The sequence below is a fragment of the Castor canadensis genome, chromosome 12, assembly GCF_047511655.1.
Source record: "Castor canadensis chromosome 12, mCasCan1.hap1v2, whole genome shotgun sequence".
Lineage (NCBI taxonomy): Eukaryota > Metazoa > Chordata > Mammalia > Rodentia > Castoridae > Castor > Castor canadensis.
In genome coordinates this window covers 7,493,759-7,521,411 of record NC_133397.1, presented here as the reverse complement: position 1 = coordinate 7,521,411, position 27,653 = coordinate 7,493,759, and the positions used below count along the sequence as shown (strand labels likewise).

At 45.1% G+C, this 27,653-nt stretch overlaps 2 protein-coding genes across 15 annotated transcripts in view; one reads left to right on the top strand and one right to left on the bottom strand.

The window, feature by feature from the left end:
• The first annotated feature begins 30 nt into the window (after positions 1-30).
• On the top strand, positions 31-13,009 carry Itgb1bp1 (integrin subunit beta 1 binding protein 1). Of its 8 annotated transcripts, none has more exons than XM_074049145.1 (10): positions 31-200; positions 4,102-4,143; positions 4,403-4,506; positions 5,107-5,232; positions 6,106-6,205; positions 7,115-7,193; positions 8,424-8,560; positions 10,169-10,261; positions 10,773-10,922; positions 11,368-13,009. In XM_074049145.1, the coding sequence occupies exons 5-10, from the start codon at positions 6,134-6,136 to the stop codon at positions 11,437-11,439; spliced, it is 603 nt and encodes a 200-aa protein (XP_073905246.1). In that variant the 5' UTR covers positions 31-200; positions 4,102-4,143; positions 4,403-4,506; positions 5,107-5,232; positions 6,106-6,133; the 3' UTR covers positions 11,440-13,009. The 8 variants fall into 8 exon arrangements, with proteins under 8 accessions (XP_073905246.1, XP_020034320.1, XP_073905248.1 ...); XM_020178731.2 differs by lacking the exon at positions 5,107-5,232 and adding an exon at positions 2,099-2,186; XM_074049147.1 differs by lacking the exon at positions 4,102-4,143.
• Asap2 (ArfGAP with SH3 domain, ankyrin repeat and PH domain 2) overlaps positions 12,071-27,653 on the bottom strand; it is a 154,277-nt gene continuing 138,694 nt past the window's right edge. For 3 of the 7 annotated variants that reach the window (XM_020178735.2, XM_074049133.1, XM_074049134.1), the window contains 6 exons: positions 25,201-25,335; positions 23,465-23,630; positions 17,203-17,252; positions 16,768-16,838; positions 16,296-16,418; positions 12,071-14,481 (listed from right to left, as the gene is read on the bottom strand). In XM_020178735.2, the coding sequence (XP_020034324.2) occupies positions 14,407-14,481; positions 16,296-16,418; positions 16,768-16,838; positions 17,203-17,252; positions 23,465-23,630; positions 25,201-25,335 (620 nt within the window). In that variant the 3' untranslated portion in view covers positions 12,071-14,406. Of the gene's footprint in view, positions 14,482-16,295; positions 16,419-16,767; positions 16,839-17,202; positions 17,253-22,499; positions 22,553-23,464; positions 23,631-25,200; positions 25,336-27,653 lie in introns of those variants that run through there. The other 4 variants (XM_074049132.1, XR_012439591.1, XR_012439592.1 and 1 more) reach the window with 4 other exon arrangements.

Sequence of the window (27,653 nt, the reverse complement as noted above, 5' to 3'; positions counted from 1 at the left end):
AGGTTCCTTACCACATTGAGTTGGGGAACGGACTGCGCCTGCGCGAGTCCTCGAGGGCGGAACCTGGCAGCCGTAAGTAGGAGGGCTGGAAAAGCTGGAGCTGGAATCAGAACTGGAGTAGCCGCCCCGGCACCGGCGTTTGGACGCCAGGACTCCGGGCTGGGCGCAGGTGGCCCCGGGGTTGAGCCCACTGTCTCGAGGTGAGAGCCCCGGGCCTCGCCCTAACGAGCCCGGCTCGCAGGCGGCGGCGGCGGGAACGCGGCCCCAGGGCGGTGCCGGCGGTCGGGACGGATGGGTGGGGCCTTAGGAAGCTTGCAGTGGCCAGGGAGTCCACCCTTACCCCAGTCCCCGAGGTGGACGCGCGGGGCGGCGTGCTGTCCGGGGAGCGGGCGGGAGAGCAGTGACCTGGTGCCCGGGCCCAGGAGGGACCGGCGCCTCCGTGCAGGGTGGGCCAGGGCGCCGGGGATGGAGCCGCCGGCCAGGTCCGCGTCTGCCGCGGAGAGGATGGCGCGGCGCGAGCGCACCCTCCCCTGGGATGAGGGATGGTGCGGTTTTCTGTCGCATCCCCCGCACCAGTGACAGACGTGTGCGAGGCAGTGGGGGTCCGGAAAGAGCTTTGGAGCCGTCTATCTAGATCCCAAGCTTGGTCCGTCGGTCCTTAGCCTGGTGACCTTGGGCAAGTCACTGAATCTTTTGGCGACCTTCCGTGAACTCAGCGGTCCTCCTACAGCCTTGCTGGGCAGGAATGAGGACTAACGGTTTCCGCAGCTCTGTGCTGTGCGTGGACCTGTAGGTGTTCAGTCCTGGGACTTGTTATTCGGCTATCACCTCCCAAGACAATTCTCAGGTTCTTGTAGCATGTTCTCTGCCGCTGTACTGTGCACTGGGAATCACCCAGCCAGGCCCTGAACTGGTTTGGAGATTGAGATGGTTTTAAGTAGACAGTAGCAGATTTTAATGCTGAGATCAGGTCTGTACAAGCTGAGAGTTGTTAGCCCAAGCTGGAGACCCAAGGAAGGCTTTCTAGAAGAGAAGAAGCCTGACATTAGTCATGAAAGGTAACAAGTATCCAAGTGATTTAAAAAGGTGATATTCCACAATAGCCAAGTTATGGAAACAGCCAAGATGCCCCAGCACTGACGAATGGATTAAGAAAATGTGGTATCTATACACAATGGAATTTTATGCAGCCATGAAGAAGAACGAAATGTTATCATTCGCTGGTAAATGGATGGAATTGGAGAACATCATTCTGAGTGAGGTTAGCCTGGCCCAAAAGACCAAAAATCATATGTTCTCCCTCATATGTGGACATTAGATCAAGGGTAAACACAACAAGGGGATTGGACTTTGAGCACATGATAAAAGCGAGAGCACACAAGGGAGGGGTGAGGATAGGTAAGACACCTAAAAAACTAGCTAGCATTTGTTGTCCTTAATGCAGAGAAACCAAAGCAGATACCTTAAAGCAACTGAGGCCAATAGGAAAAGGGGACCAGGAACTAGAGAAAAGGTTAGATCAAAAAGAATTAACCTAGAAGGTAACACCCACGCACAGGAAATCAATGTGAGTCAATGCCCTGTATAGCTATCCTTATCTCAACCAGCAAAACCCCTTGTTCCTTCCTATTATTGCTTATACTCTCTCTACAACAAAATTAGAGATAAGGGCAAAATAGTTTCTGCTGGGTATTGGGGGGGGGGAGCGGGAGGGGGTGGAGTGGGTGGTAAGGGAGGGGGTGGGGGCAGGGGGGAGAAATGAACCAAGCCTTGTATGCACATATGAATAATAAAAGAAAAATGGGAAAAAAAAAAAAGGTGATATTCCAAGCCAGGAGCAAAGCATGAGAACACAGAGCACAGTGCTGTCTGAGAACCCGGGCAGCTTTGCTTCCTAAGAGACAAGCAAAGTGTTCAGCAGGTTGTGGAAGATGAGAGAGTGGAAAGGATGGTGGAGAGGGAAGAAAAGGTCATGCAGGACCTTGTGTGTCCTGCTGAAGAGCTTTGACTAGTCTCTACTGTAGGGAACCAGAGAAGGATGGCAAGGTCAGTGGACTCAGATTTATGTTTGAAAGAATTCATTTTAATCATTTGGCAGAAGTGTGGTGGCAGGTGTGTAGAGTGGCAAGGAGTCCTTCAGGATAAGATCGCTTCTCCATGAAATCTCTTAATGAGTTGTGGATTCTGTAAGTATATATCTGCCCAGCTGTGTACATGTGCATTTTATAGGTTGAGGATCTATTGCTTTCATCAGACACTAAAAAATAGTTTTGTGTAATTTATTGACTATAGTCTGGTGACAGTGTGGGGTTCCTTAAAGAGCTGGATGGGAGAACTTCAGTGCAGTCTGGGGACCTTGGTGCTTGATTGGATTGGGGGCTGAAGGACAGGGAGGGATTGACGATTTCCTGGTTTTCTGATCCTAGCAGTAACACAATGTCCTGAGTGGGAGAGGAGAGGGAGGAGCTGACCCCCTGGGAAGATGATGTGTTCAGCTTTAGGCACTTTTACATTTGATGAGTCTGGAACATCCAAGTGACAATCAGTAGCATTGGCCTCATTTTTAGGCATGAATAATTTAAAGGAAAGAATGATTTGCTTGGACTGGGGGCATGGCTCCTGCATGGCACGCAGGAGGCTGGGTTCATCCCCAGTACTGCAAAAATAAATAAAAATTAATGCTCATTTAAAAAAAATGATTTGCTTAGCATGCAGCAGAGTATCAATAGATATCAAAGACTTTAATAAGTGCATTTTTGTTGAAAGGCAAGTCTTAAGGAGTTGCAAAGGTGCTTTTCGAATCATTCTCTTGTTCAAGGAATTTGTGGATTTGCTTCAGATTCCACTAACAGTAGAATTAAGTTTCGCTTTTAGTCATATTTAAAACAATCATATAGTATGTATTTATAAAGCCGTTTGGCTCTCCATATCCATGGGTTCTGCATCCTCAGATTCAATCAATCCCAGATCAAAAATATTTTAAAAAAACATTTCGTTCTGCTGACAGACTTTTTTCTTGTCCTTATTCCCTCAACAATACAGCATAACAACTACTTCCCCAGCATTTACGCGACATTAAATATAATGAGGCCTGGAGCGGGACTCAGTGGTAGAACGCTTGCCTAGACATCAGTAGGTAACGTAGGGACGACTTAAAGTAGAAGAAAGGATGTGCATAGGTTGTATCAAACACTGAGTTGTTTTATGTGAGGGACTTAGTGTGGGAAGATTTGGGAACTAATCCCTGCAGATAAGAAGGAAGTCTTTACTTCAATATAGTGTGCTTAGATGTGCTACACACCAGCCTTTAACCTGCCAGAGACCACCAACATGGTACTTGATGCTGCTGGGTTAGCCCAGCTTTATGCAGACCTGGGAATCAGCTTCTCCTGCCATCCATCCCTCACTGCAACCTATCTGGTGATGGCCGGGTTATCCTTTGCAACAAGACCACAGTGGCCTTCTAACCACTTTTTGGTATTCTCTCATAGTTAGTTCTCCACCTAGTGGCCAGCGTAATTTTTTCATTTTTTTTTGGCCAGGTTGGGGTTTGAATTCAGGGACTTTCACTTACTAGGCAAGGGTTCTACTGCTTGAGCTATGCCCCAAGACATTTTTGCTTCGGTTTTATTTTTCAGATAGGGCTTTGTGCTTTTACCCTGACAGTGATCTTCGTACCTCCTCCTCCCAAGTAGATGGAATCACAGGCATGTGCCACCATTTAGAGTAATTAAAAAAAAAAAAAAAACCAGAAATCTGACAGTGCCCCTTGACTGCTTTGTCAAAGCTTCTAGGCTCTTCCTGTTAAACTCAAATCAAACACTGTGGTGGCCTGCCAGGCTTTTGTGGATCTTTCTCTTGCTGCTGCTGTAGCCATACTGGCCTTATACAGCTGGGGACCCTTATGCTCCCTACTCTGCACCTGCAGGGTGTTTCCTTCATGGCTGTTTAAGCCTCCCTTCTTCATCCAGGGTTCAACTCTCAGATTTGTGGTCTATCTGAAATACTCCCTTCTTCCTGTGATCATTTTTACCTTTTCCTTGCTTGAGTTCTCCTGATAGGAATGACTATCTTAACTGCATGTTTTATATTGTGTTTTAGATTGTTGGTCCATCTGCTTCCTCCAAAAATACACCACCTGAGGTAGGGGCTTTGTTTTTGTTGCTGACTACTCAGGAGTGATGAATGAGTCAGATTTTCTTGTCATCCTGCAAAGAAAGGAAATTTTTAGAAAGAAATGGGATGATGAGGTTGATTAAAAAGCTGGGTTCAGGGGTCAGACATGGCAAATGGCCTATAAGTGAACCAAGAGTGGGTCTGCAAATGCAAAGAGAGAAACGGGGAGGTGGGCTAGGGCTTCTCATGCATGATCCCAGTTTACTTGTTCTTTTTCCTTCTGTAGGTACACTGTTCTCTGGAAAGGACTAATCATATCAGAATGAAAGGAAGCTGCTGGGAAGACTGTGGTGTGTGGAAACTCGGAGAACGATAGCGTTCGATTCTATCGTGAGCACATTTCCTCCTTCCCTGTGGCCACTTTTTGGTAAAAACGTGTCTGGTTATTTTGTGCATAAATTCTCTTGAAAGTTGGGTCACAGCTTCCTAATTGTATGCAGACTATAACCCACCTTCCTTAAGTATGGGCTTCAAGCCCCTAGCGCAGCCTGGCGTGTAGCAAGCCCTTCAAAATGCATGTGAAGGCGGGACACCAGTGGCTCATGCCTGTAATCCTAGCTACGCAGGAGGCAGAGATCAGGAGGATCATAGTTCAAAGCCAGCTTGGGAAGTAGTTTGAGTGGCCCTATCTCAAAAATACCCAACACAAAATAGGGCTGGTGGAGTGACTCAAGTGGTAGAAGTGCCTGCCTAGCAAGTGTGACGCCCTGAGTTCAAACCTCAGTACCACAAAAAAAAAGTACTTGTGAAGCAAATGAACACATTGCAAGGTTGCTGTGAGGATAGAAGAGCGTTTGGAAGTTCTCTGAGGTGCAGCACCCTGAGGTTAGTTAATTTGCTGAGAATAGTTTGTGTGCTCCTGTGAGGAGAGCATGGGGAAGTATGACATTTGCAAGGCATTAACTTTTCAAAATAGATGTATTTACAAAGGCAGGACACTTGAAGTCACCTCCTTACCTGGCCCTCCTGGAGCACCGAGCAAGAAGCTAGCACTTGGGAATGACTTATGTCAACAGTTTAGTTCAAGGCTTCAGGAAAAATGCATGTTTCTCAGAGGTATGTGTGCTTTCTGCCCTACCAAGGACAAAATGTGAGCCTGAGAAACTTGAGTCTTAGTGTCTTGGGTTGTAAACTTATGTGTCACTTTTTTATTTATTTTTTCTTTCTCCAATACTGGGAACCTAAACTCAGGGCTTCAAGATTGCTAGGCAGGCCCTTCATTTGAGCCATGCCCAGTTTTTGCTCTAAGTATTTTTCAGATAAGGTCTTGTGCTTTTCCCCGGGATGGTCTTGGACCACAATCCTCCTGTCTGCCTCCTGAGTAGCTGAGATTACAGGCATGCACCATCATAACTGGCCTTAATGCACTTATTTTACCAAAATAAAAGCATTAAAGTAAAATCAATTGAAGAGAAAGTACATGATTTTTCTGTGAACTAGAAGACGTGTCTGCTTCTTAAGAAAAAGGTGTTTTTCAGACATCTAGATAGGTCAGGGTTTCTGCCTTTTGGGTTTATTGGGTGAGCTCTTTATTAACTTTTTAAAAATACTGTGCTGGACGTGGAACCCAAGGCCTTGTGTATGCTACGCAAGCACTTCCCTTCCACTGAACTACACTCCAGGCCAGCTTTGTGTAATTTAATAGGAAAAAAAAATAGGATCCAAGGGTAATTTATTCCTACTGTGCATAAGGTGATTTGACTGGTTTTGGTTTTGGTGGGTTTTTTTTTGTTGTTGTTTTGTTTTGTTGAGACAGGGTCTCACAATGGAGTCCAGGCTGGCCTCAGACTTTCTATGTAGCCTAGGCTGGCCTTGAACTCAGTCCTGCTGCCTCTGACTCCCAGGTGCTGGGACCACAGGCATGCCCCAGCACACCCAGATTGCTTCTCTTGATGTCACCGTATCTGACACCGTAACTTGTTCTTCCAGGACTTCTGTGATCCCGCTATGGTGAAAAATGTTTCGAAAAGGCAAAAAGCGCCACAGTAGTAGCAGTTCCCAAAGTAGTGAAGTCAGTACAAAGAGCAAGGTAGGGAAGTGGGGTTTGGAACAGACTCATAAGGCGGTGAGAGCTCTGCTTCTGTCTGGTATCGCATGGGGGCGCAAGCTGGCCAGTCCTGTAGTCTTCGACTGCGTGTATCTTAACATCCACTTTTTGCACTGTGTTTGCTTTAATATTATTTGGTTTTCATGGAGACTTTGTGACGGTTATTTGAAGGTATCAGTGGCTTTAGTTTATGAAAAACAAACCTTTTGAATTAAGAGTATTCACGGAATGTTATTTCTAAGGCAATTACACAGAATAAAGTAACTACTAGTATGATTTTAAAATCTGGCTTACGGGTTTTGTTGGTCAGTTCACATTGCTATGCTTTGGTCTGCTAGTCAGCCTTTTACTGCTGTGGGCCAGAACTGGTTGGGGTAATTGCAGAAGCACTGGGTTAGGAATTAGGAGATGGGGATCTGAGATCTGAGGTGCTTACTACATGTGGACTCAGGTAAATCACTGAACATCTCTCGTCTTCCCTCATTTATGAAGTAGGAATATTATTCCCTGCCTGCCTTTCTGCACAGGGTTCATTTGGGGGTTCAGTGCAAGTTATAGCAAGGTGTGGATTTCTAAAACGATTGTCTGATGTCTTCCACACATTACAGAGGGAGAGCTCGTAGCTTAGACCTGGGCTGAACATGTTGAGATCACATACAACCAATGCTGTGTTGCAAGAAGAGCAGTTGGAATTATGTACTTTTTGAAGTTTGCTGGCGAATTCATCATCTTAGAACATCTGTTATAATTGATCTGTGTAAATAATTGACCTGATTTTTGTGTGTCAGCTCAACTTAATAATTTCCGCATTTGCTAGTGAACTTCAAAGAAGATGAGGCTTCTTATCTTACTGTGTGTGTTGTTTTTTTTTCTTTTTTTTTTTTATTTCAGTCTGTAGATTCTAGTCTTGGGGGTCTTTCACGATCCAGCACTGTCGCCAGCCTCGATACAGATTCCACCAAAAGCTCAGGTATGTGAAACAGTTGGATTATTTACTGACACGGCTTTTTGCTTGTGCTCATACAGTTTGGCCAGCGTAGCATGGTGAGTTCCTGGGTTCCTGCTGTTTTCTTCCTCTCCTCTGCTGCTTTTGACAAGTTTAAAAGTGGACCAGAATTTGGTGGGACTGGATTGAGGGTATGGTGTAGTGTGCAGGCCTCAGGCATGTGAGCAAACTGCCCTTAGTGGATCCTAGAGCAAAACTTTGACAAGATCACGCAACAATAATTAAGAAGTTTCAAAATAGAGAATGTTGTAGCATTAAGTTCATTACCTTTACTTCACAAAGGCATTGCTTTATTATGTGAACATAATCTAAAAGTAACCACACAGGATTTCCTTAGTAAGTAGATTTGTGGTAGTTTTTGTATGGGTTAGATTTTATAGCACACAGTTCAACTTGTTGCCATCTGTTATGTTAAGGGCATTTCTGTCTGGCATTATTCCATCTACACTAAAAAAAAAAACTGGTCTTCCTGATTCAATGGTAGAGGAAGAACAGGTGTCCTGAGTCAGGAAAGAAAGTTAACATAAAGAGGGAGAAGAAACCAAACAATAAATAAATATTACTATGCATTAAAGGTACCTAATCACTGTTTAGTTAACCATATTTTCCTGTTCATTGTTTTAAAATAAAGATTATTGATACTAATTTATTCCTACTGAGGCCTTTATACATTTAGTACACTGTGAGTCACTAAGGAAAAAGGTTAATGAAATTTTTAAGGTTTTCCTTGTTATATCAAGAAATACTCCATCCAAACTGGGCGACGGTGGCTCACGCCTGTAATCCTAGCTACTTGGGAGGCTGAGATTGGGCGGACTACAGTTCAAGGCCAGCCTGGGCAAATAATTTGCAAAACCCCCATCTCCAAAACAACCAGAGCAAAATGGACTGGAGGTGTGGCTCAGGCGGTATAGCACCTGCTTTGCAAGTATGATGCTCTGAGTTCAAATCTCAGTCCCGGGGGGGGGGGATAAGAAATATCGAATCTTAAGATTATAATGACAGAGTCTGGTTTTTACTTGGAAAATGACAAAGTGGGCTTTTGTTTTGTTTTGTTTCTGGGCCTGGGGATGGAATCCAGGGCCTTGTACATGCGAGGCAAGCACTTTACCACTGAGCTATATCCCTGGCCCCAGAGCAGTTACTTCTTTTGAAAGCAGGTGTTTCTATTACAGTTTTTCTTTTTACCTTTAGGTCAAAGCAACAATAATTCAGAAACCTGTGCAGAATTTCGAATAAAATACGTTGGTGCCATTGAGAAACTGAAACTCTCTGAAGGAAAAAGTCTTGAAGGGCCATTAGACCTGATAAATTATATAGATGTTGCCCAGGTAAAAACCATTCCATTTAATCTGTGGGTTATGACACTCTGTGTGTCCTCTGGATGGTGCTCGTACCATGTTATGCTCAAGCCTTGCTTTGATCCTGTGACTGCGCTGAGGCTGTAAATGGTGCATTGTGTCCTGGAAACTGAGTTTCTTCCTTCACACACAGAACTTCTGGGGCTGACATTTTTGCTTAAAGAGGAACTGATTATGGTGGCTGCTTACACTCTGCAGGCTTTTCTTTAAAGCAGTCTGGCAAAGCTCCACTGAACTACTTTCATCTCTTTAAAAACGAATTCACAGTAGTGTTGACCCAACATGTCTACTTAATACCATGTTTCCCACAAAAAATTGAGGTGAGGTCATTTCAAAAATATATCTAGGTCAAAGGTAAGAAATAAAGAAATCATTACCAGGAAAATCAAGAGAAATCAAAGCTGTGTAGTACACAGAATATTTTAAGATCTGAACATTGTAAATCGTTCATCTTAAGAATGTGCAATCTGTTGAGTGGTGGAGAGTGGGAATATTAAATATGATGATTTATATCTTCATGAAAGTAAAAGGAGTTATTTCTGCCTGAGGGAAATCAGTGAATCTGATTTGCCATTTAGCAGAACTCTTGGTAGTTTGAACTAATCCAATTAGTTCTCCCAGTCTGGAACAGAAAGCCATTCCAACAACAAGTCCAAGTATTGTGCAAAATCACTAACATTGCCCGTGGAACGCGCGCTAGGATCACCTTCATTCCTGTAAGGATGGCGAAACCGCTCTCATCACCACAGGAGTTTTGCTTGTTAAAATGTTGTTATTGACAATAGCATTACCTTTATCCCCTATTTTGATTCTTGGAATTGGTTTAAACCTACTGTGAGAAATGATTGGCAAGATTACTGTAACACTTTGAACGCTCAAAAGCTAAGGTATTTGGGTGTGACTTATTTACTGTAATTCATTGTTCCACAGAACACTTAGGTTATAAAACACCTGCTGACTGCCATAATGTCTTATTTATTTTAGAGAAGACAAATTAGGCAGCATTCTGACTTGGGAGATAAAACCAGTTAATCTGCATTGTTTATCGTGCACTGTTTGACTTGTTCCTACATAGCTCAAAATGCTGGTGAATGTTCTTATGAGCTGAGTAACTCAGCAGCAGCTGGCTACTCAAAGCCTCAGGCGTGGGGACAACTAGATGTATGTTACCATCTGGTTAGGACGGAGAATGAAAAAAATGGCTCCGGTGGCCTAGCTTCCTGACTGTTCCATGCCCTAACTGGGGTGTGTTTTGAGTACTTTAAAATCTAAAGACCTTTATTTTTCTAATGAAATATTTTGACCTCACCAGGATCTGAAAAGTATCTCAGTTTGGAGTTAGGGTTCAGACCAAGACAAAGGGATAGAAAAATGCACAGGAAGTAGATTGATCTGAATTTTGCTCAGATTTGCGAACTGTCAAAATTAAAGGGGGGCAGGTAAGATTTCTTATGCTTCTTTGGGCTAACATGTACCCCACATTCTCTAAAGGGCTAGGGACTGTGATACTAAAAGTGACTAATCAGATTTAAGACTATGATTTTAATGTACATAATGCAATTTATTTTTACTTTAAAGCAAGATGGAAAGTTGCCTTTTGTTCCTCTGGAGGAAGAATTTATTATGGGAGTTTCCAAGTATGGTATAAAAGTCTCAACATCAGATCAGTATGTAAGTAACAAAATTTATTAAGGAAAATATGCTTTAAGAAGTAGGGAATACAGGCCATCCTCACTCACTGTAGTTAGGTCCATTGTTTGCAGAGTGCTGCAGACTGGCTGGCAGCTAGTCTTACACATGACCAACGTGTTAGGGAGAATAGGGGCTTCCTTTCTATCTCCTGCTTACACGCAGGCGCCCAGCGCATTTTCAGCTAGAGACCCCACATCAATCAAAGGCAACTTTGGCTTGGAAGCCAGGTGCAGTGATGCGGAGAGCTTAGATCACCTTGTTTCTCTTTCTGTGGTTGCAATAGAAAGGTACGATCCCCAAAGCCCACTGCCCCTGACTGGACATACCACAGTGTCCCTTGGGATGAGAAGCTATGAAGGTACTTTCTGCCAGATCCATGGGTTTGCTGTTTGAAGCCTCACAACACATCCTGCATGGGAAAGTGTGTCATAAGAACCAAGAAACAGTTAAGATAATTGTCATCTTTCTGAAGGGCTTCTGATTTCTGCAGGATGTTTTGCATAGACATGCCCTGTATTTAATCATCCGGATGGTGTGTTACGATGATGGCCTGGGGGCTGGAAAAAGCTTACTAGCTCTCAAGACTACAGATGCAAGCAATGAAGAATACAGCCTGTGGGTTTATCAGTGCAACAGCCTGGTGAGATTATACGCTTAGTTCCTTAATTACCAAGTAAAGTGGCAAAACCTGAGATTACTCACTCCCTTTTTGAGGGCTGAGAAAATGCTCTCATTAGGCACCTACTACCTTTGAACGAATGGATATGAGGCCCTGGGTCAACAACCATCCAGACTGAAGAGCAGGCTAAGAACAACTCCTGTTGGGCCCAGGAGCCATACTCATCTGTGCCTGGACCTAAACATTTAGGGTGAACAGGCAGCAGATGAGAAAAAGTCCCTCAGGCCAGGGGCTCCATTCATTCCTGGGTTGTCCTCCCTGCCTTAGGCCTTGGCCCACCTTTTTGGGAGCTCACGGGCTAGGCACTCATTGACGTATAGGTTTTGAAGGGAGAGATATTATGAGGGTCAAATTTGGGAAGATAAAAATAAACTCCACTCTTGCTGTGTCTTTTCATGTAATACAGGAGCAAGCACAAGCAATCTGCAAGGTTTTATCCACGGCTTTTGACTCTGTGTTAACCTCTGAGAAGTCCTGAACTCTGCAGTCAAGTGGAAGCCACCTTCATCTGAGAGACCAACCATTTTCTAAATCATTCTGCTTTCAGTCTGCAATGCTGAACTATTACGGAAATAGGGAGTGATGCCCTGATTCAATTTTCTGAGGAAAGTATGATGTATAAAATATCAATTATTTTTACATTAAATTGTGTTCTGATAAACAGCAAATTAACTCTCAATAAACTGTCTAGTTTCTGGGATAAGAAAAAACCTCAGTTGTCATTTTAAAATGCAAGAAGGCTTAATACTGAAGTGCATGTTGACTCTGAATAGTAACATAGAGGACCCGTCTGTGAAAGACTGATTAAACCTGCCCCATGTGGCTGGCTTCCCACTGGTTTGGAGCGGGGAGCCACTTTCTGCTGGCTTGGAAAGTGCCATTGTCAGCTTTAGATGTACAAAGTACCTTTTCAGAAGTCTGTTGTCAAGGTAATGTGCTAGCAAACCAATGTTTATGTCAGAGTTAAGAGAACCTTAAAGTATTACTGTGCGTGTGAAAGGTAGTAGGATTTAAAGGCTCCTATGGACAGTATGCTACTGTGTACATTACTGAGAGAAGGACTATCAACATCTAACACAGAAGATTAAAAGCATTAAAATAAAACCATGTCCATTTAAAAGCACTTTATTTTTTTCCAGTCAAACGACTAGTTAACGAGAAGAGTGAACTTTTTAAACATGCTCTAATTATGGGCCACAGCATTAGGGCAATGAGAATAATCCACTTAAGTTATGCAGTACATACAGTTGCGCTGCGACTAGCCAAGGTCATCAGGAGAAGGAACTGAATATCCTACATCTCAACATAGCATTCTAGGCTGTAGATCGCTCGTTCTGCACCCTTACCCATCACAGGGGCACAGACTGTGCTCATCTGTGCACCTACTTCTGAGTCACCATCCCCACAAGTCCGATCCAATGGACAGTGGCATGCAAAATGCCAGAATCCTCCACCTAAAGTTCATGAAATGTCAACTTTAAATATAAATATATATCTACAATGTTTTCCTTTCAGTTGCTTTTTAATTTGCAAAGAGGAAATAACTAGGAAAGGATATTAGCAGGGAAGTGATAGAATTTCTCCTCTGGTAAGAGTACAATTAATTACTGCACAATAGCACCAGCTAATTGTAGTCTGGAAACATATTTCCTAGGTATTTATGTACCAGTGAACCTGATATATTAGACTGGGACTTGAGTTCAAATGTTGATGTGAATCAACATGATTCTTGGATGGCTGGTACCAGGTCATCAAAGACACTGAGATCCAAATGTAGGGAGGAGGAAACAACAGACATGAAGTGCACTGTGCAAAAGGCATCTGTTCACACTCTTAAATCTCTGAGAAAACTGACTAAATGAAGGGGTTCAAACAACAGAAATGAACAAGTAGTGAAAACAAATGTAGCGCTTTAAAAAAAAAATTACAGAGCAAACACGCTTTTACCTGGACACTGAAGGCAAAAATCAATCTCTATACATCATAAAACGTTCCAGTTTGTTGTCTTCCTTTAAAAATAAAAATACAATGCCAAAAAAAAAAAAAAAGCTCAACATGTACAGGAGTCTTCATGATAACGACAAGCTGCTTCAGTCAAATGTACCATCATGGCAAACGCATAACAGCTTCGATGCCTTGCTTTACAAGCCTATGCTTAAATTTACTCCTTTACTTTTGCTCAAAGTCAGGTGGGCATCACATGCCTTTTCTAAAAGTGTCATCATCCCCAATATTATACTATGAATCTTATGCTCACAATTACTAATAGAGGCATGACAGTCAAGTTCATTAAAACTAATGAGTTTTGATTTTATCATTTACAACCTAATTCCCATCCCTCTCCCCAAGTAGTGTACATTTAAGAGTGATATGATGCCCTTAAATATTAAGACTGGGATGTCTGGGAGCACTGTATTACCCAGGACCTACAGATTTCTGATATGCTCTTGAATACAAACAAATGGACAGATTGAATTTAAGACCGTGTAGCTACTATTCCTGTTGGCCTATTAGATAAGTACAAGACGCTAAGCTGAGAGAAAGCCTTCGGGAACTAGAATGGGAAGGCAGTGGTACACTGAACAGGAAACAGCACGGAATGTTTTACTGTGTCGTGGTCTGTGCCACAGGGGAAGTTGAGGAAGGCAAATTCTAAAACACCTAAAGCATATAAACTAGTTTAAAGAACTGTTTTTGCAATCCATCATCCTTAGTTTTTAACCAAATTCAGGAAATGCAGTTTGATACAAGCTCCTGGAAGGGAATAAACTGCTATTACCATCCATATGTTGTAATAACCCACGAGTAATTTTGTTAAGTATGATTGTTCACAACAACAGGTCATACACACATGCAGAAGCTCATGACAGCTGCAACTTCACAGGTTAGGGCTAGAAAGTACAAGGCTAATGTTGAAATTTCCAACTTGCTTTTAACAGACATTGAGTGGGTTTCAAAGGACTATCTGTCTTTAAAGGTGAACTGATGGCATTTTATGGAGAAAGTCCAGGCAGGGCAAGGGACTCTGAAGGAGCAGCTTACTGGCTTCCTGAATAATATCTGCACTAAAGATCACTAACTCCAGAAGTGGGCCAAGGAAAGCGGGAAGAATTTCTGATACTCTTCATTTAAACAGTTTTACATTTAGGTAATTCTGTAGATGCAAGATCTCGGTTTTGTAGTTAAAATAATTTCTCAGTTCACCTTTTAAGAAATTCAGTTTTTCCTCATGAAAGTATAACAGTGTTTCATGAAAACCACAAATTGTTAAAACAATTCACTTATATATAAAAACTGCCTTCAAGTTTTTAAAACAACAGTGGTATGAGAAAATGGACTGCCATACAAAATAATTCATAAAACTTGTTATCGGGTAAGAATTTTGGTACCAATAACAAAACAGGAACATGATGGTTAAAGAAAGGCTTTTTGTTCGGTAGCAATTTTAGTCAGCAATAAAGTGCACAAATGACACAGGAAATGCTCCTTTGCGACTGGGTTCTCCATCAATGTGGCCAATCTGAAATGGACAAATTTAGGTTGTTATGAAAGTTACAAATTTTGAAGCTTTGAAAGACATTATAGCGTTCAGAGGACATTTGTTCAGAAGAATTTCTTCTGCCAAAGGATTACTTGGGTAAAACAGTTGCAACGTTTCTTTTTTCTCTCTAGTGTTTGCTATACTGCATGCCTCTTATGCATGCGGGAGGAGCCCTCACACAACCTCAGGTGTCCACAGGTGAGCACGATGCCACACCTGAGCCCTGGCAGTCTCGGAGGCACTGGACCAGCCATCTGCCCCCCATTCCCCACTTGCCTTAATTTTTATTAATATATAGATATATTTTACTTAATGGTTAAACTGAATGTCAGAAGTTTGTGAGCTGCAGAGTTATAGGAAATGGCAAAGGTGTGACTTAGCTTCAGTGAAATTTCATCAAACATTTATGGAAAGCTGCAAAAAAACCCATTTTTCACTCTGGGTAAGTAATATATATAAAATGTCCAAATAAAAGCTTAGCAATGTAAATTATATGGACAAATAAAAGTCTAAATAAAAATTGCCGAAATACAAATAGTTGGTTCTTTGACAGGGGCAGGGGCTATGATTATGGGTAACATTTATTTTCTTCTTTTATACCCTTAGGGATTTCCCATGTTTTGGGGAATAAACAGGCACTTCCCATATAGCTAAGGTGGTACTTGGCTGGAGCTCCATCTGGATGGTGGGTTGGAGGCAAGTGGGAGACCAGACCTGAGCTTCCTTCTCCTTACTGGTGGGTGAGTCTCAGTGGGTGCAGTGTAGGCAGGGGAGAAGCAAACTCAGGTTCGCGCAGCTCCTCAGCCAGCACGGCCACACGATAGGAACTCAGCAACAAGGGCAAATGGGCTCAGGGAACCCAGGAGCTGTGTCCCTACATAGCCTATGCTGAACAAGGCTGATGGAGACAGGAGCCCTTGACCCACAGATACTTTCATCCACAGTACAAAAGGGGGAACCCAGCCCTGCCAATGACAGTGCTACAAGGCTGAGTCCCACAGTGCTGGAGGGTGAAACACAGGCAGGAGTTCTGCTAGGGACAGTGACTACAGGCAGGGTCAAAACTTGTGCCTGACAAAGCATAGCCACTCCCCTAAGTCCTATCTGAGGCATCTGTTGGAACTATCGGACACCAGAGTTCCATTTTACGTAGCAGAGCCAAGAGCATCCACTGGGTGGCAGATACTGAAAGTGCTTTCTGCCTATACTTCTTTTTGCCTTGTTTAATCCTATACCCTATCTGATAAGCCCTCCCTCCTAGAGGGTACTTCTCCTATCATCCCTACCACAGGCAACTCCCTTTATGTGAATGACATACAACTCTGAAAACCCTGCCAAGGTCCTCAGCCTGTTAAGTCTAAACTGCCAGGCCCTGTGGGGAGACCCCAGTGCTCATCCTGACCATTGAGACACAGAGCAGCCCACAGCTAGTTACAGGACCAGACAACACGGGGCCTCTGCCCTGGAGGCCAGTTCTCCACTAACATGGCAACTAGTGTCCTGACCTAGAAACTCAAGGCCTCAAAATGCAAGGGGTTCTCAGTTCAGGGCCTCAGTGTGCTCTGGATACTGCAGCTAAGTAGCCTACCCAGCAAAACAAGAGGAACCCACCCAGGGGGATAGACCAGGCCCACTTGGAGGTGGGTATGCCAGCCAGGGGCCTGAGGCGTGGCAGCAGCACCAGGACTAAACTATTGAGGCCAAGAACCTCATCTCTATGGGGGCCCCTTAAGGCCAAGAGAGGCAGAAAGCAGCTCAGCCCCAAGTTCCTGCCAGGCCCCACCCCAACTCACCCACCACTCCTGGTCCTCCTCCCCGTCTACCACGATCACATCCCCTTCGGAGAAGGTCAGCTCGTCAGGGTTGTCAGCCACACAGTTGTAGAGTGCTTTGACCCGCTTGGGTTTTGACTTGGTCTGCATCAGGAGAAGAAGCAAAGACTAGTATGGGAGGAGGTGAAAAAAGTGGGCCTCCTGCTTCCCATTGGTATCAGGAGTCCCAGACCCAGGTCAGTCCACTTGGGTGCCAGGGAGAGAAAAGAGGGAGATACCAGCTGAGGGAAGAGCCTGGGCAAAACTAGGAAATGAAGCAGGCTTGGCACTTGTGGGGGTCTGTGCTGAAGCTATGGCCAGAAGGCCAAGCCCACCAGCTGACAAGTGCCAGGAAGAAGCCCCTACCCCTCCCTCATCAGGAAAAATGGGGAAAACCTGCTGTCTTGGAGTACAGGCTAGAGCAAGGAACAAAAAAGCAGACCCATCCACTTACCGCCTGTGACTTCCTGGGCATGGGTGCAGGGGGCTGCAGGGTCACGGCATTAGACAGAGAACCTGGAGCTTCTGTGTTAGGGTCAAAATGAAGCAACTTTATAAGGTACCCCATCAAATTGTAACCACAGTCATAAACAATGACCCCCAGAGCCACAGGGTCATGTCTGAAAGCAGATTTCTCCAGAAGTTCTGGTGTGTTGATGGAAAGTCCCCTATCAACCTTTAAAGAATGTAATCAGCAGGACAGAAGTAGGGGCACAAGAGGAGCCCCAGGCCTCGTTTGGGAGCGAGAGCACCTGAGTAGGCCCTGAGCAGGGAAGGACAGTTGCAGATGGAGGATGCCAGACCCTGCCTAGGGCTAACCATCTGCCTGGAAATGTTCCCTCCACAAACCCAGCAGAATCAGACTCAGTCTCCCAAATGAAATAATTACCAGGTCCTCGTGGCTGACCTTTGTTGATCATTGGGGTTGGCTTGTCAGTCCTATAAGGAAGGGGAAAAACAGATTTGGTAAGGGACTCATCTGTGTTTTTGAAACAGTGTGAGTTGATTTTATCAACCACCATCCAGCTACTCTTTATTTATTTATTTTTGAAAAAGGAAGAATGAAAGGCCAGAGGAAAGTGCTAGAACCAAGTTCCTGATCCTATCACCAGGACACTTCCAAAGCACTTCTGTAGGCTGCTAGGGCTAGAAGCTGAGCACTAGCCACTGGCTCCTCTCCTAATATGTTTAACCCTTTTGTGTTTCAAAAACACATGAAAGGTGGGGCTGAATCTTAAACTCAGGCCTGGGTGGGTCTCCCAAGACCTGTCCAGGCACCATCAGTTCAGTCAGTGTCTTCCACACCTCTGTGCTCAGTGGTCCCTGCTGCTGGGAACCAATGTGGCTGACCACACAGGCTCTATGAACAGAAGAGGTCCTCAGGGCTGGCAGATGGGGTCAGTTCTGCTCTACAGCTCTGCTACTGGTAGACCTGGATAAATAGGCTGCTGAGAATTGGCATTTTCATCTGAGAAGGTGTGAAACCAGGACTGTAACTAGGGACAAAGGTCTGTGTAATAGGCCAAGGGAAGTACTTTATCTTCAGATGCCTGGGGGCCTTGTGGAGCTGGCACGGAGCTGAAGTCAGAGGGACTGGGAAGCAGAAGGCATGAGGCAGCCCACGACACATTCCTTCTACGGCATGCTCACTCCTGTCACACTCTTCCTCTGCTGCCTGGAATTAGCCCCTTTGGGTGCTTATGTCTATGGTCTCAGGATGAAGATGGAGAGAGCAGGACATTGGTTTTGCTCTTATTTTCAAGGAATTGAAAAGGCATAAAAATGAAGGCCCGTCAACCTGACAGTCTCATCACCTAATTTTCACTGTCTCTGGGTACAAATGTCTCAACACACATAATCCCTCTGAGCAGTTACCCCAAATGCGAAATGCTAACAGCGTGGCTTGGGTCTAAGACCTGTTACCCACCTTTTTCTCTAAAGGGCCAGGCAATAAACTTTTCAGGCTTTGTGAGTTACGGAGTCTCTATAGCAACTGTTCAAGTCTGCCACCACAACACGAAAGCAGCCACGGACGATGCACAAGTAAATGAGCGCGCCATGTTCTAACAAAATTTTACTTACAGGCACTGAAATTTGAATTACACATAATTCTCATGTGCCTTTTTTTTGTTTGTTTGTTTCTTTTTCCTCACCATTTGTAAGTACAAAATCCAGAGTTACCTCATAAAACAGGTGGCAGGCTGAAGCTGGCCTGTGGGGCCAGAGTTTGCCCTCTGTGTTCTAGGAGGACAAATATGAAAATCCAGATCTCTACCTCAGTCAAAATGTGGAGGAGGTACTGCTTCGTTTTCAAGAGGACACACCATGTCTTCCTTTGAAAATGTAACTCCACAAGCAGTAGCAGCCTGGTTCCATGTACTGGAATCCATCTTGGACACATTTTTTTTTTTTTCTTTATCGTTTTTTTACATTTACTTACATGTGTATACACTTGTTTGGGCCACCTCCCCTTCCCTGACCCTACTGTCTTCTTGCACCTTTCCTTTCAATGGGATAAAAATAAATAAGCAAAGCATATGCTAGAGAGGAAATTCACCTGGCAGCCCTTGCTCAGACTCTGCAGGGAATCAGGAAAGCAGCTGGGAAGACCGTGCCAGGGAGCTTACCCTTGACAGTTAACACCCTGTTCTCAACTCCCTGGGAAGTGCCTGGGGCTCACTGTTTCTTGTTCCAAATTCCAAGACATAACTTGGCCCATTAAAGAGCAGTAGCTTGGACACAGCAAATCCTCAGATGTTATAAGAAAAGAGAGAAAGAAGTGGACACAAGGTCTGGGCCACACAGAAACCAATAAACACAGCCTGCGGCTATTTGTTGTAGAGGCAAAAATAATAACTGTCACATGAGAGCGTATTTGTTACAGCATAACACAGAAACTGCCTGTATTTCTAATTGCTGTTTAGGAACAGGAAGGCGTGGGACTGGGGTCATGACTCAAGTGGTAGAGCACTCATCTAGCAAGCACAAAGCCCCGAGTTCAATCTCCAGTGCTGCTTTAATAATAATAATAATAAAATAGCAGATTGAAAGACACCTATTCTACTGAAAATGAAAATCCAAACCAAAATAACAAAGAGAACTGAAGAGGAAGCAAAATTTTAGAAGCTGAGAAGGGTGAATTTTAAGAATGCTGTGGACCTAAGAAGGGGATTTCCTACACTGCTTTGAGGAAAGCCCTGGAACACTCCCATGTGTGCTGGAGTACCCTATGCAGGCAAGAACCTCTGGAACAGGGAGACAAGGCAAACAATAAACAGAGGAATTTTTCAAAATCTGTCTTAAGTAGCTGCTGAATCCCTGGATTTCCACCCCAGCACAGAACAACCCATCCAACCCACCCCATCTTACTGAGGACAGTTTCCATTCTTGGGGAAGGCCCAGCTGAGGGTGTCTGGCCCAGAGAATACCAGGTACAGTTGGTAGGAGCATCTTACAAAAAAGAGAATCAAGTAAAAGCTTAATTTGTTTCCCAACTTAACTCCCAGAAAACTCACATCTCTCAGGTAAGAAACAAGGGAACCTGAGTTGTCTAAGGAAAAAGCTTACGTTTGGAGTTCCCCAAGCAAACAGCTCAAACAGAGCACTCCCCAGGGAAACCCACTAAGAGCAAAGGCTCTTAGTCCCCAATGCAATGTTAAGAGGTGGAACTTTTGGGATGCGACTATATCATGAGGGCTCTGACCTAAGCAATGGAGCAATCCATCAATGGATTCATAATCTGATAGTATTATTGAGAGATGGTGGGTAAAAACTAGGAGGGAGAACCAAGTTGGAAGAAGTAGGTCACCGGGGGCGTGCCTTTGTCCCTGGCCCCTTCTCTGAGCACTCTCCCTTTCTGCTTCCTGGCTGCCATGAGGTGAGCAGCTTTCTTCCTCCATGCCCTGCCACCATGAGGGATGCTCTGCCTTACTTCCTCAGGTATATTGCAGTGGAGCCACCTAACCCTGGACCTCTGAAACTGTGAGTCAAAAGAAATCTTTCCTCCTTTATACTGTGTATTTGTCACAGTGACAAAAAAAGTCTGTCTAACACACCCACCTTGGCATCTCTGTGCATCAGAATGCAGTCTGCTAGTCAGTTCTCAATACCTCATCCACAACAGGAACAGATGGGTGCAGAGCAGAGTTTATAGGGAAAAGCCTTACGCATACATAAGAGGCCAAAGTGATGGGGAAGAAACACACTATGCAGAAAAGCAACATGAAAATGAACACTAACTCCCCGACAAAACACATCATTAATATTCTGAGACAGGAAATGCTATGAAACAAATACCACAAAGAGTTGACTTGAGAAAAGAAACAGAAAACTTAATAAAAAATTGCAAGATAAAACTGAGAAAATGTCTCAGAAAGTAGATTTTATAACCTGGCAAGGAAACAAAGCAGGAATGGAACAAGTTGGTGGCAGAGGCCAACTGATGATCAAAGATGAGCTCCTCCTGCCCCACCTCCTACCCCTGCCCCAGAGCCCACTACAGGCTTCACTACCAATCTGGCCTCAAGTCTGGGGCCACCAGACTGGCTTTGGTGAAGAGAGTATGAACAGCCAGGGTGCAGTTCCCACTACCATTTCCCTGATCCCAAGGGATATTGATGGTAGAGTCAGAAGACAGAGGGCTCTGGGTCTACTCTTGAGTCTGGAGTACATGCCACATCTTTGGTCCCTAGATTCTGGGGGAGCTGTCAGAACAGTTAGGTCATTTGGTCAAGCAAGCTGACATACCAAGAGGAAAGGCTGAGCAGATCTGACATGTGAAGAATCAGAATTAAATTAAGAGATACCAGAAAAAAAAAAAAAACAGAATTTAAGGTATTAAAAAAATCAGTGAAGTTTGTCAGAATTGAGAGGCGTAGAATTTATCTTGAAAGGCACCATCATCCATCCGGCAGCTTGGATGAAAACAGATCTGTACTGCAGAACCAAAGATCATGCCAGGAGGGAAGGCAGCCAAGAGAGGGAGGGGGACAGGTCAGCCTGAGGGAACAAAGAGGGTCTATCCAATGGAGGGTGGCCTAAACATCCAACCTGGGTGGGATGAGGAGGACATCAGTGTGTCAGCAGACAGCTGGCCCGCTAGGGGGCAAAAGACTGCACATCCAATGTCCAAGTGGGGGTCCTGGAATGGGATTATACCCACAGAGGGAAAGGGGACTTCAGTCCAGGGGAGGGTAGAAGCAGAGACAGAACTGTTCCAAAGGAGGACTGACAATGTCAGTAATACAGGAGCCAGGGTTCTCACCTTTAGAAAAGGGAAAAAATTAAAATGAATATTTGAACATTGTCTCCAGAGTCTTTTTTTTAATTACTAGTGTTTGAATCCAGGGCTTCACACATGCTAGTCAAGACAAGCACTTTACCAAGTGAGCTATGTCCCCAGCTTACCCTCGAGATTCCAAGCCTGTGACTGCCCTATGGCACATCACAGTCCTATGCCCCACTGCATCTAGGCTCTGTCCTGAGCAGTAACATGGTAGAAGAAATGCCAGCCAGAATCTAGGGCCAGGTCTGTTTTGCAGACCTGTTCATGGACCCATACCCTGAGCTTCAAGGAAACTACACCACATGGAGATGCCACATACATGTAGAGGTTATGGTCAGCAGTCCCAGACAAGGTGCCAGCTGACAGGTAGTACCAGTGACTAGATCTGTGGAGTGGGGAGGCCTCCATGACACCAGTCCCAACTAATGAGTGGCTTCCTATACCAAATGCCCTCCCCACCAACCTTTGAGTCTTTTCAGGTAAGGCCTCATATACTGTGGAGCAAGAACAAGCTATCCCCACTTGTCATTCAAATTTCTGACAATGACAGGAATGATAAAATGTGACATAACAAAACAGTTGTATTTCACACAGTAAGTTCTGGTGTGATCTATATATGTACAACAAGTGAAACTCATGGATTTCAATACAGAAAGACCACAGAATAGGTTAGGTGCCAGTGGGCCATGCCTGTAATCCTAGTCTCTCAGTCCAAGGTCAGCCCAGGCAAAAAGTTAGCCAGATCCCATCTCAACCAATAGCTGGACACAGTGGTATCCTTCTGTCATCCAAGGCCACACGGGAGGCTAAGATCAGGAGGATTGTGGTTCCAGGCCAGCTCTGTCCAAAAACTTGGCAAGACTCCACTTCAACAGAACAAAGCTGGCCATGGTGGTGCATACCTGTCATTCTGGCGATAGCAGGAAGTGTAAAATAGGAAGGTAGTGGTCCAGGCCTAGGCAAAAAGAAAGACCCTATTTTCAAAATAACCAGAACAAAAAGGAATGGAGTGTGGCTCAAGTGGTAGAGCCCCTGCCTAGCAGATGTGAAGCCCTAAGTTCAAACCAGTACTGCCGAAAAAAGAAGACACAGAATACAGATAAATGTGTGTCCATACATGTTTGTGCATGTATGCATATGAGTACATACTTATGTATACAGGTGTGTGTGTGTATTTCCTAGTTCTGACCATGAAGAGGGCCTAGCTACAAACAATGACATTCAACACCCAGATCTTGGCTTCTTTATAGCATTTCCGCTAAAACAAAAACCTAATCTTCCACTATAAAGACTCAGATTAAGAGAGATGGTTGGGATGCCTTTGCAATAAGCCTATTATTGGAATAAACAGCAGAACCTGTCTTGGGTGAGAGGGCTGGATGGTGGTTGCATGTCCATGTTAATTTCCTGGCTTTGCTAGACATAGTGTGTATAGGAAGGAGAATATCCGTGTTTGCAGGAAACATATACCTCACACTGAAGAGGGTTCCTGAGTTCAAGGTTACCTTTCCAGTGGGCAGCAAACAGAACCCAAAGGGCCTCGTCTTGAGGACTTTACTCCAAAAATTCCAGTGTCTGTACTAAACAAAAATCTAAATTCATTATGTGGATTTAAGATACACATTTCTAAGAAATTTTCATGGATAAAAAATTTTTTAAGAATTAATTTTAAGACTCTCAAGAGCTGATGAGTAAGTTATGGGCAGGTTGGCCCCCACACTATAGTACCAGAAGCATAAGAGATTTGCAGGGTTTGGACAGGAACCTTAGCAGATGAAGTGATGGGGCCATGGCCACTTGGAAGCCCTCTGAATGGAAGAAAAAGGGCTGGATGATGCAGTGAGCACAAAGAAGGGACAGAGCTTACCCAGAAGCAGGTTTCTTCTGTGGCAGGCGGCTGGGTGGTTGGGGCGGCAGGGGTGGGGGCTTGCTCTGCACAGCCCCAGGCTGAGTAGGCTTGCTGGGCTGGCCCAATGCTTCTAGCACACCAGGCGGCTTGGCCACAGGAGGGGGAGGTGTGGAGGTCAGGGGATCTGCAGAGAGAGGAGGAGAGGAAACAGGGTGCGCTTCCCAGGCTCCACGGCCCACCTTCACTGAGCCGAGCCTTCTCCAGAAAGGACTCTTTCTAGTGCTCCTCCTGAGCAGTGCTTGCTGATGCTTACAGCTCACCTTGGAAACTGTGAAAGGAGGGACAGGGAGTCCAGTCCCAACCACTCAAAAAGTTCAAGCCTCAACTGCAATCAAAATTCTTCTTTGGCCTGGCTTTGCTCGGTAGAGGCCAGCACTAGCTTCCAGCATGAGGGGCTGGGCCTTCTTGAGCCAGGACTCCTTCAGCCTGAGCTGGCCCAGCATTGGAGGGGAATAGGCTCTACCCATTCCACCAGGCTGCCAAGCAGGGCCCATTCTGAGGACAATGCAATGACCAACTTAATAAAAGGTCCCAAGGTACTATTATTATCTACATTTTATAGATAGGATGCTGAGACTCAAACAGACCCAGGTAGCACAGCTGTTAAGAAATGGAGCTAGGTCCTGAGCTGGAGTTTTCTTCACTCCATTCCTCCTCTTTGACAAATGGCAAAGCTCCAGGTCCTTGTTACAGGTGGTAACTTACCTTGGGATGGGATCTAACATATAAGGGCACAGGACAAGCCAGTGAAAACAAGGCCTTTGGTGACCAAAAAGGTTGGGAAAAATGAAGGAATCCAGTTTATAGGCTTTTTTTTTTCCTTCCTTCCTTCCTCTTTTTTTCCTTTTTCCATTCTGAAGGAAAAATCAAAAGGCAGACTAGACTAGCTCACAAATCTCACCCTGGAGATGTTGACTAAGAGGCAGGGCTTTAGGCCTACTGTGAATCCCCTTGCTACCTGACCTATGGATGTCTCAGCTGAACCATTTCCCTGCCCCTAATGGGCATGGACAGCCTCTGAAGAACCTCCCAGACACAGTCCCCGACTCTGTTGTCAATGTGTGCTCACATGGCACTTACGGCAGCTGAAGTGAGCTGCTTTTTATTTTAATCACTTAAGGAACCCACAGGAATCCTGGCCTCGGATACTCCCAGGTCTCTGGAGGCAGCAACCCCAGAGGTGCTGCACTCCTCATTGCCCCACGCCAACAAAGAGCAGAAGGCAAACAGGGTAGCATCTTGGGCTCGTGTCACTGATTCAGTGACACACGCTCAGCTCTGCACTAGGAGCAAGGCCTCTTCCCTAAGACTTTGGGGAATTTCAACCACATGCTGGCAGTGAAAACTAAATGCCAGATCATAATCAAAATGACTGTCCCCAAATATCAAAAACCATCTCATGGCCAAAGGAAATGGAAGCTTTAGGGTAGTAGATAGAGGAGGAAATGCAGCTCAAATGCTTTGCGAGATAGAGAATAGAGTGAGCCACCTTGGGAGTATGGCTGGGGCACAGATAGGAGCTTGCTGCTGGGGAGGCAGCAGGGTTCGCAGCTGTTAAGAGCCACCTGGTATCTATCTGTGAGAAGGTGTACAACCCTGTGGCAATCTCCCCAGGTGGCTGCCAACTCTGTCCCCTACCTTTCAGATCTACAAGGCCCACTGGCAAGAAAGGAAAAAGGAAAAAAAAAACGTACTGGTAGATGTCACACGAAGAGGGGGCAGCGGTGGGTGGACAGCTGGCGGATCTGACGAAGATCGCTGCCGGCTTACAGCGTCCACACCTACAGAGTTTGTCTTCCACAGGGTGTTAGCTGAGGAGGCTGTCTGAACTAAACCCACACGCACACACGCACACACACACACACACATGCACACACATGCATGCACATACACGGAACAAAAACAGAAACAAAACACTGTGTTATTGATCCTCTCACTTATAAAAAGGTCAGTATGACCCTTCTAGAACAGCAAATAGAAACCTGAACTTTACTCTTGCTTCTTGTACCTGGAAGACACAGTTAACCAAAGATGCTCCAGGGCACATTCCTAGATGGCTTTTTGCAACTCAGTGGTGATAATTTTTAAATTCCTGATTTTACTTCTCAAATTTATTACTGAAGAGGGAAATAAATAGCCACAAATTTGTCTTCTGAGCATTGCATTTGGGGGCCTAAAGGACTTGTGCTCATTTCTGCCCTTCCATTACATCCTTCCTGTGAGCACCAGGAGTCACGCCATGCAGGAGTACTGTGTCCTGGCTGACACTGCTGGCAGTCGTAGTGGAAATCAGGCACTGGCTGTGGGGTGGGGGGGGCTCTCTCTCTATCTCTTGCAAACATTTCTGGCTAAAGGATGACACAGATGACCCAGCAGGTTCAGGTGACCCCTGAAAGAGATGGACTTTCCCTGGTCATAGGTCCTTCCTCTGCCATATGAAGCCCTGAGTTCTTTCCCACCGAGTATCATCTATTCAAGTACATAGATGTGACCCTGTGTCATGCCTGTGCACAGCCCATGGGGAGGGCTGGGTCTGACAGTGAAAATGGGCCTCACGCTCCCAGGCCAGGACCCAGGGTCAGGAGGGAGCTTTCACACCCCACTTGTGGTGAGCAGGGTCTTCCCCAACTGACAGAATGTCACCTCCTCTGTCCACCTGGTATGTGGGAACTCCATCTTCCTACCAAGTGTGGACTAAATAGAGGAGAAGCAGAGGAAGGGTGCAATCTACTTCATCTAAAGAAGAAATGAAGGTAAAGACAAGAATGGCAAAAAGAATGGGAAAAAATCAAAACCCTCTAATTCCAGGACTGTAGGAAACCAAGAAATCAACGTGAAGAGCTTACTGTTCCTGCACTCACCCAACACAGAAAATGAAACCTCTCCTCTGGTGGCACACAAGCCACACAAAGATGCCCAGTCCTCCTGACTGGGTTGTTCAGAATTAACACCCATTTCCAGAAAGCAAGGTAGGAGGAACACTGCGACCTGCATCACCCTGGCCAGCCTGTGAGGGGGTGGGGGGAATACAACTCATCTCAAAGCTGCATTCTTTGCCCAGGGCATCCTCATCAAGCCTAAGCATATACGCTCTCTGGGAGGTCTGGGGTGTGGAGCAGGCAAGCAGGCTGGATTCTGGGCCTGCCAGGTGCAGGGCCATTCTCAGTGCACTGGCTCCTAGGGCCTGTGATTCAGTGACCCACATGATCATTCAGCGTAACTTTTCTGGGCCTCTAAGAGTGACAAGGCAAGGTTCTAGGACAGGGTCCTTGAGATACCCAGGACAGTAGGGCAAGAAGGAGCCTACCCATACTACCAAGGACATATACAATGAGATGGCACATGGCTGTCTGTCACCCCTCCAGCCTAGTCTTCCAGTACCCAATACCATCCCTTCCCTCCCCAGCTCTCAGTCACAGCATGAACACAATTTAGGATGTATCTTACGCTGTAGGCTCCATACCATCAGTAGCTCATAGTGGCCACAGTGCCTGGGTACAGCTCTGTGAAGGTTCTTGTCTTTCCTGGGCCCGGCAAAGTCCAAGCAGCCCTTCCTTGACCTGGGAAGCCCTGAAGGCCACTGCCTGGACTGAGCTATCATTTGCTGGGTCTGCACAGTGGCCAGGTGGCCTTCACTAACAGACCAACTACTTAACTCTTCCATACTTATATTTTCATATTTGTAAAAACAAAAAATACCACCTGTCGAATCAAACTGGCTATGCTGAGACAGAACTGAGTGTAGCCAGCTTCTGACACGTCAGGCATCAAGAGGACAATTCTGTATTTTTACGACTAGGTTGAGCATTGTTCCCCAAATTATTATCATTTTCTCCTTCACTTCATGGGATTACAGAGATAAGAAGTAATCCAAGTGCCATAAGCAGCCCAGATGTAAGGCAGAAGAGAACTGAGAAAAGGGAGAATCAAGGCAGGGGAGGAAGTAAGTAGAAATGGTAGAAAAAAGGAACAGAAGGAACTGCTGCAGAGAGCCCTGGCTCCTGCACACCTCCTGCCCTGATAATGTTCTGCCCTGCCCAGCCACACTTCTGCCAGAGTAAGAATTCAGTCAAGATCTCTACCACTGTTTGGCTTCTCAAGAATGATATAATTTCTTAAGGATGCAAACAGAAAATAACTGCAAAAT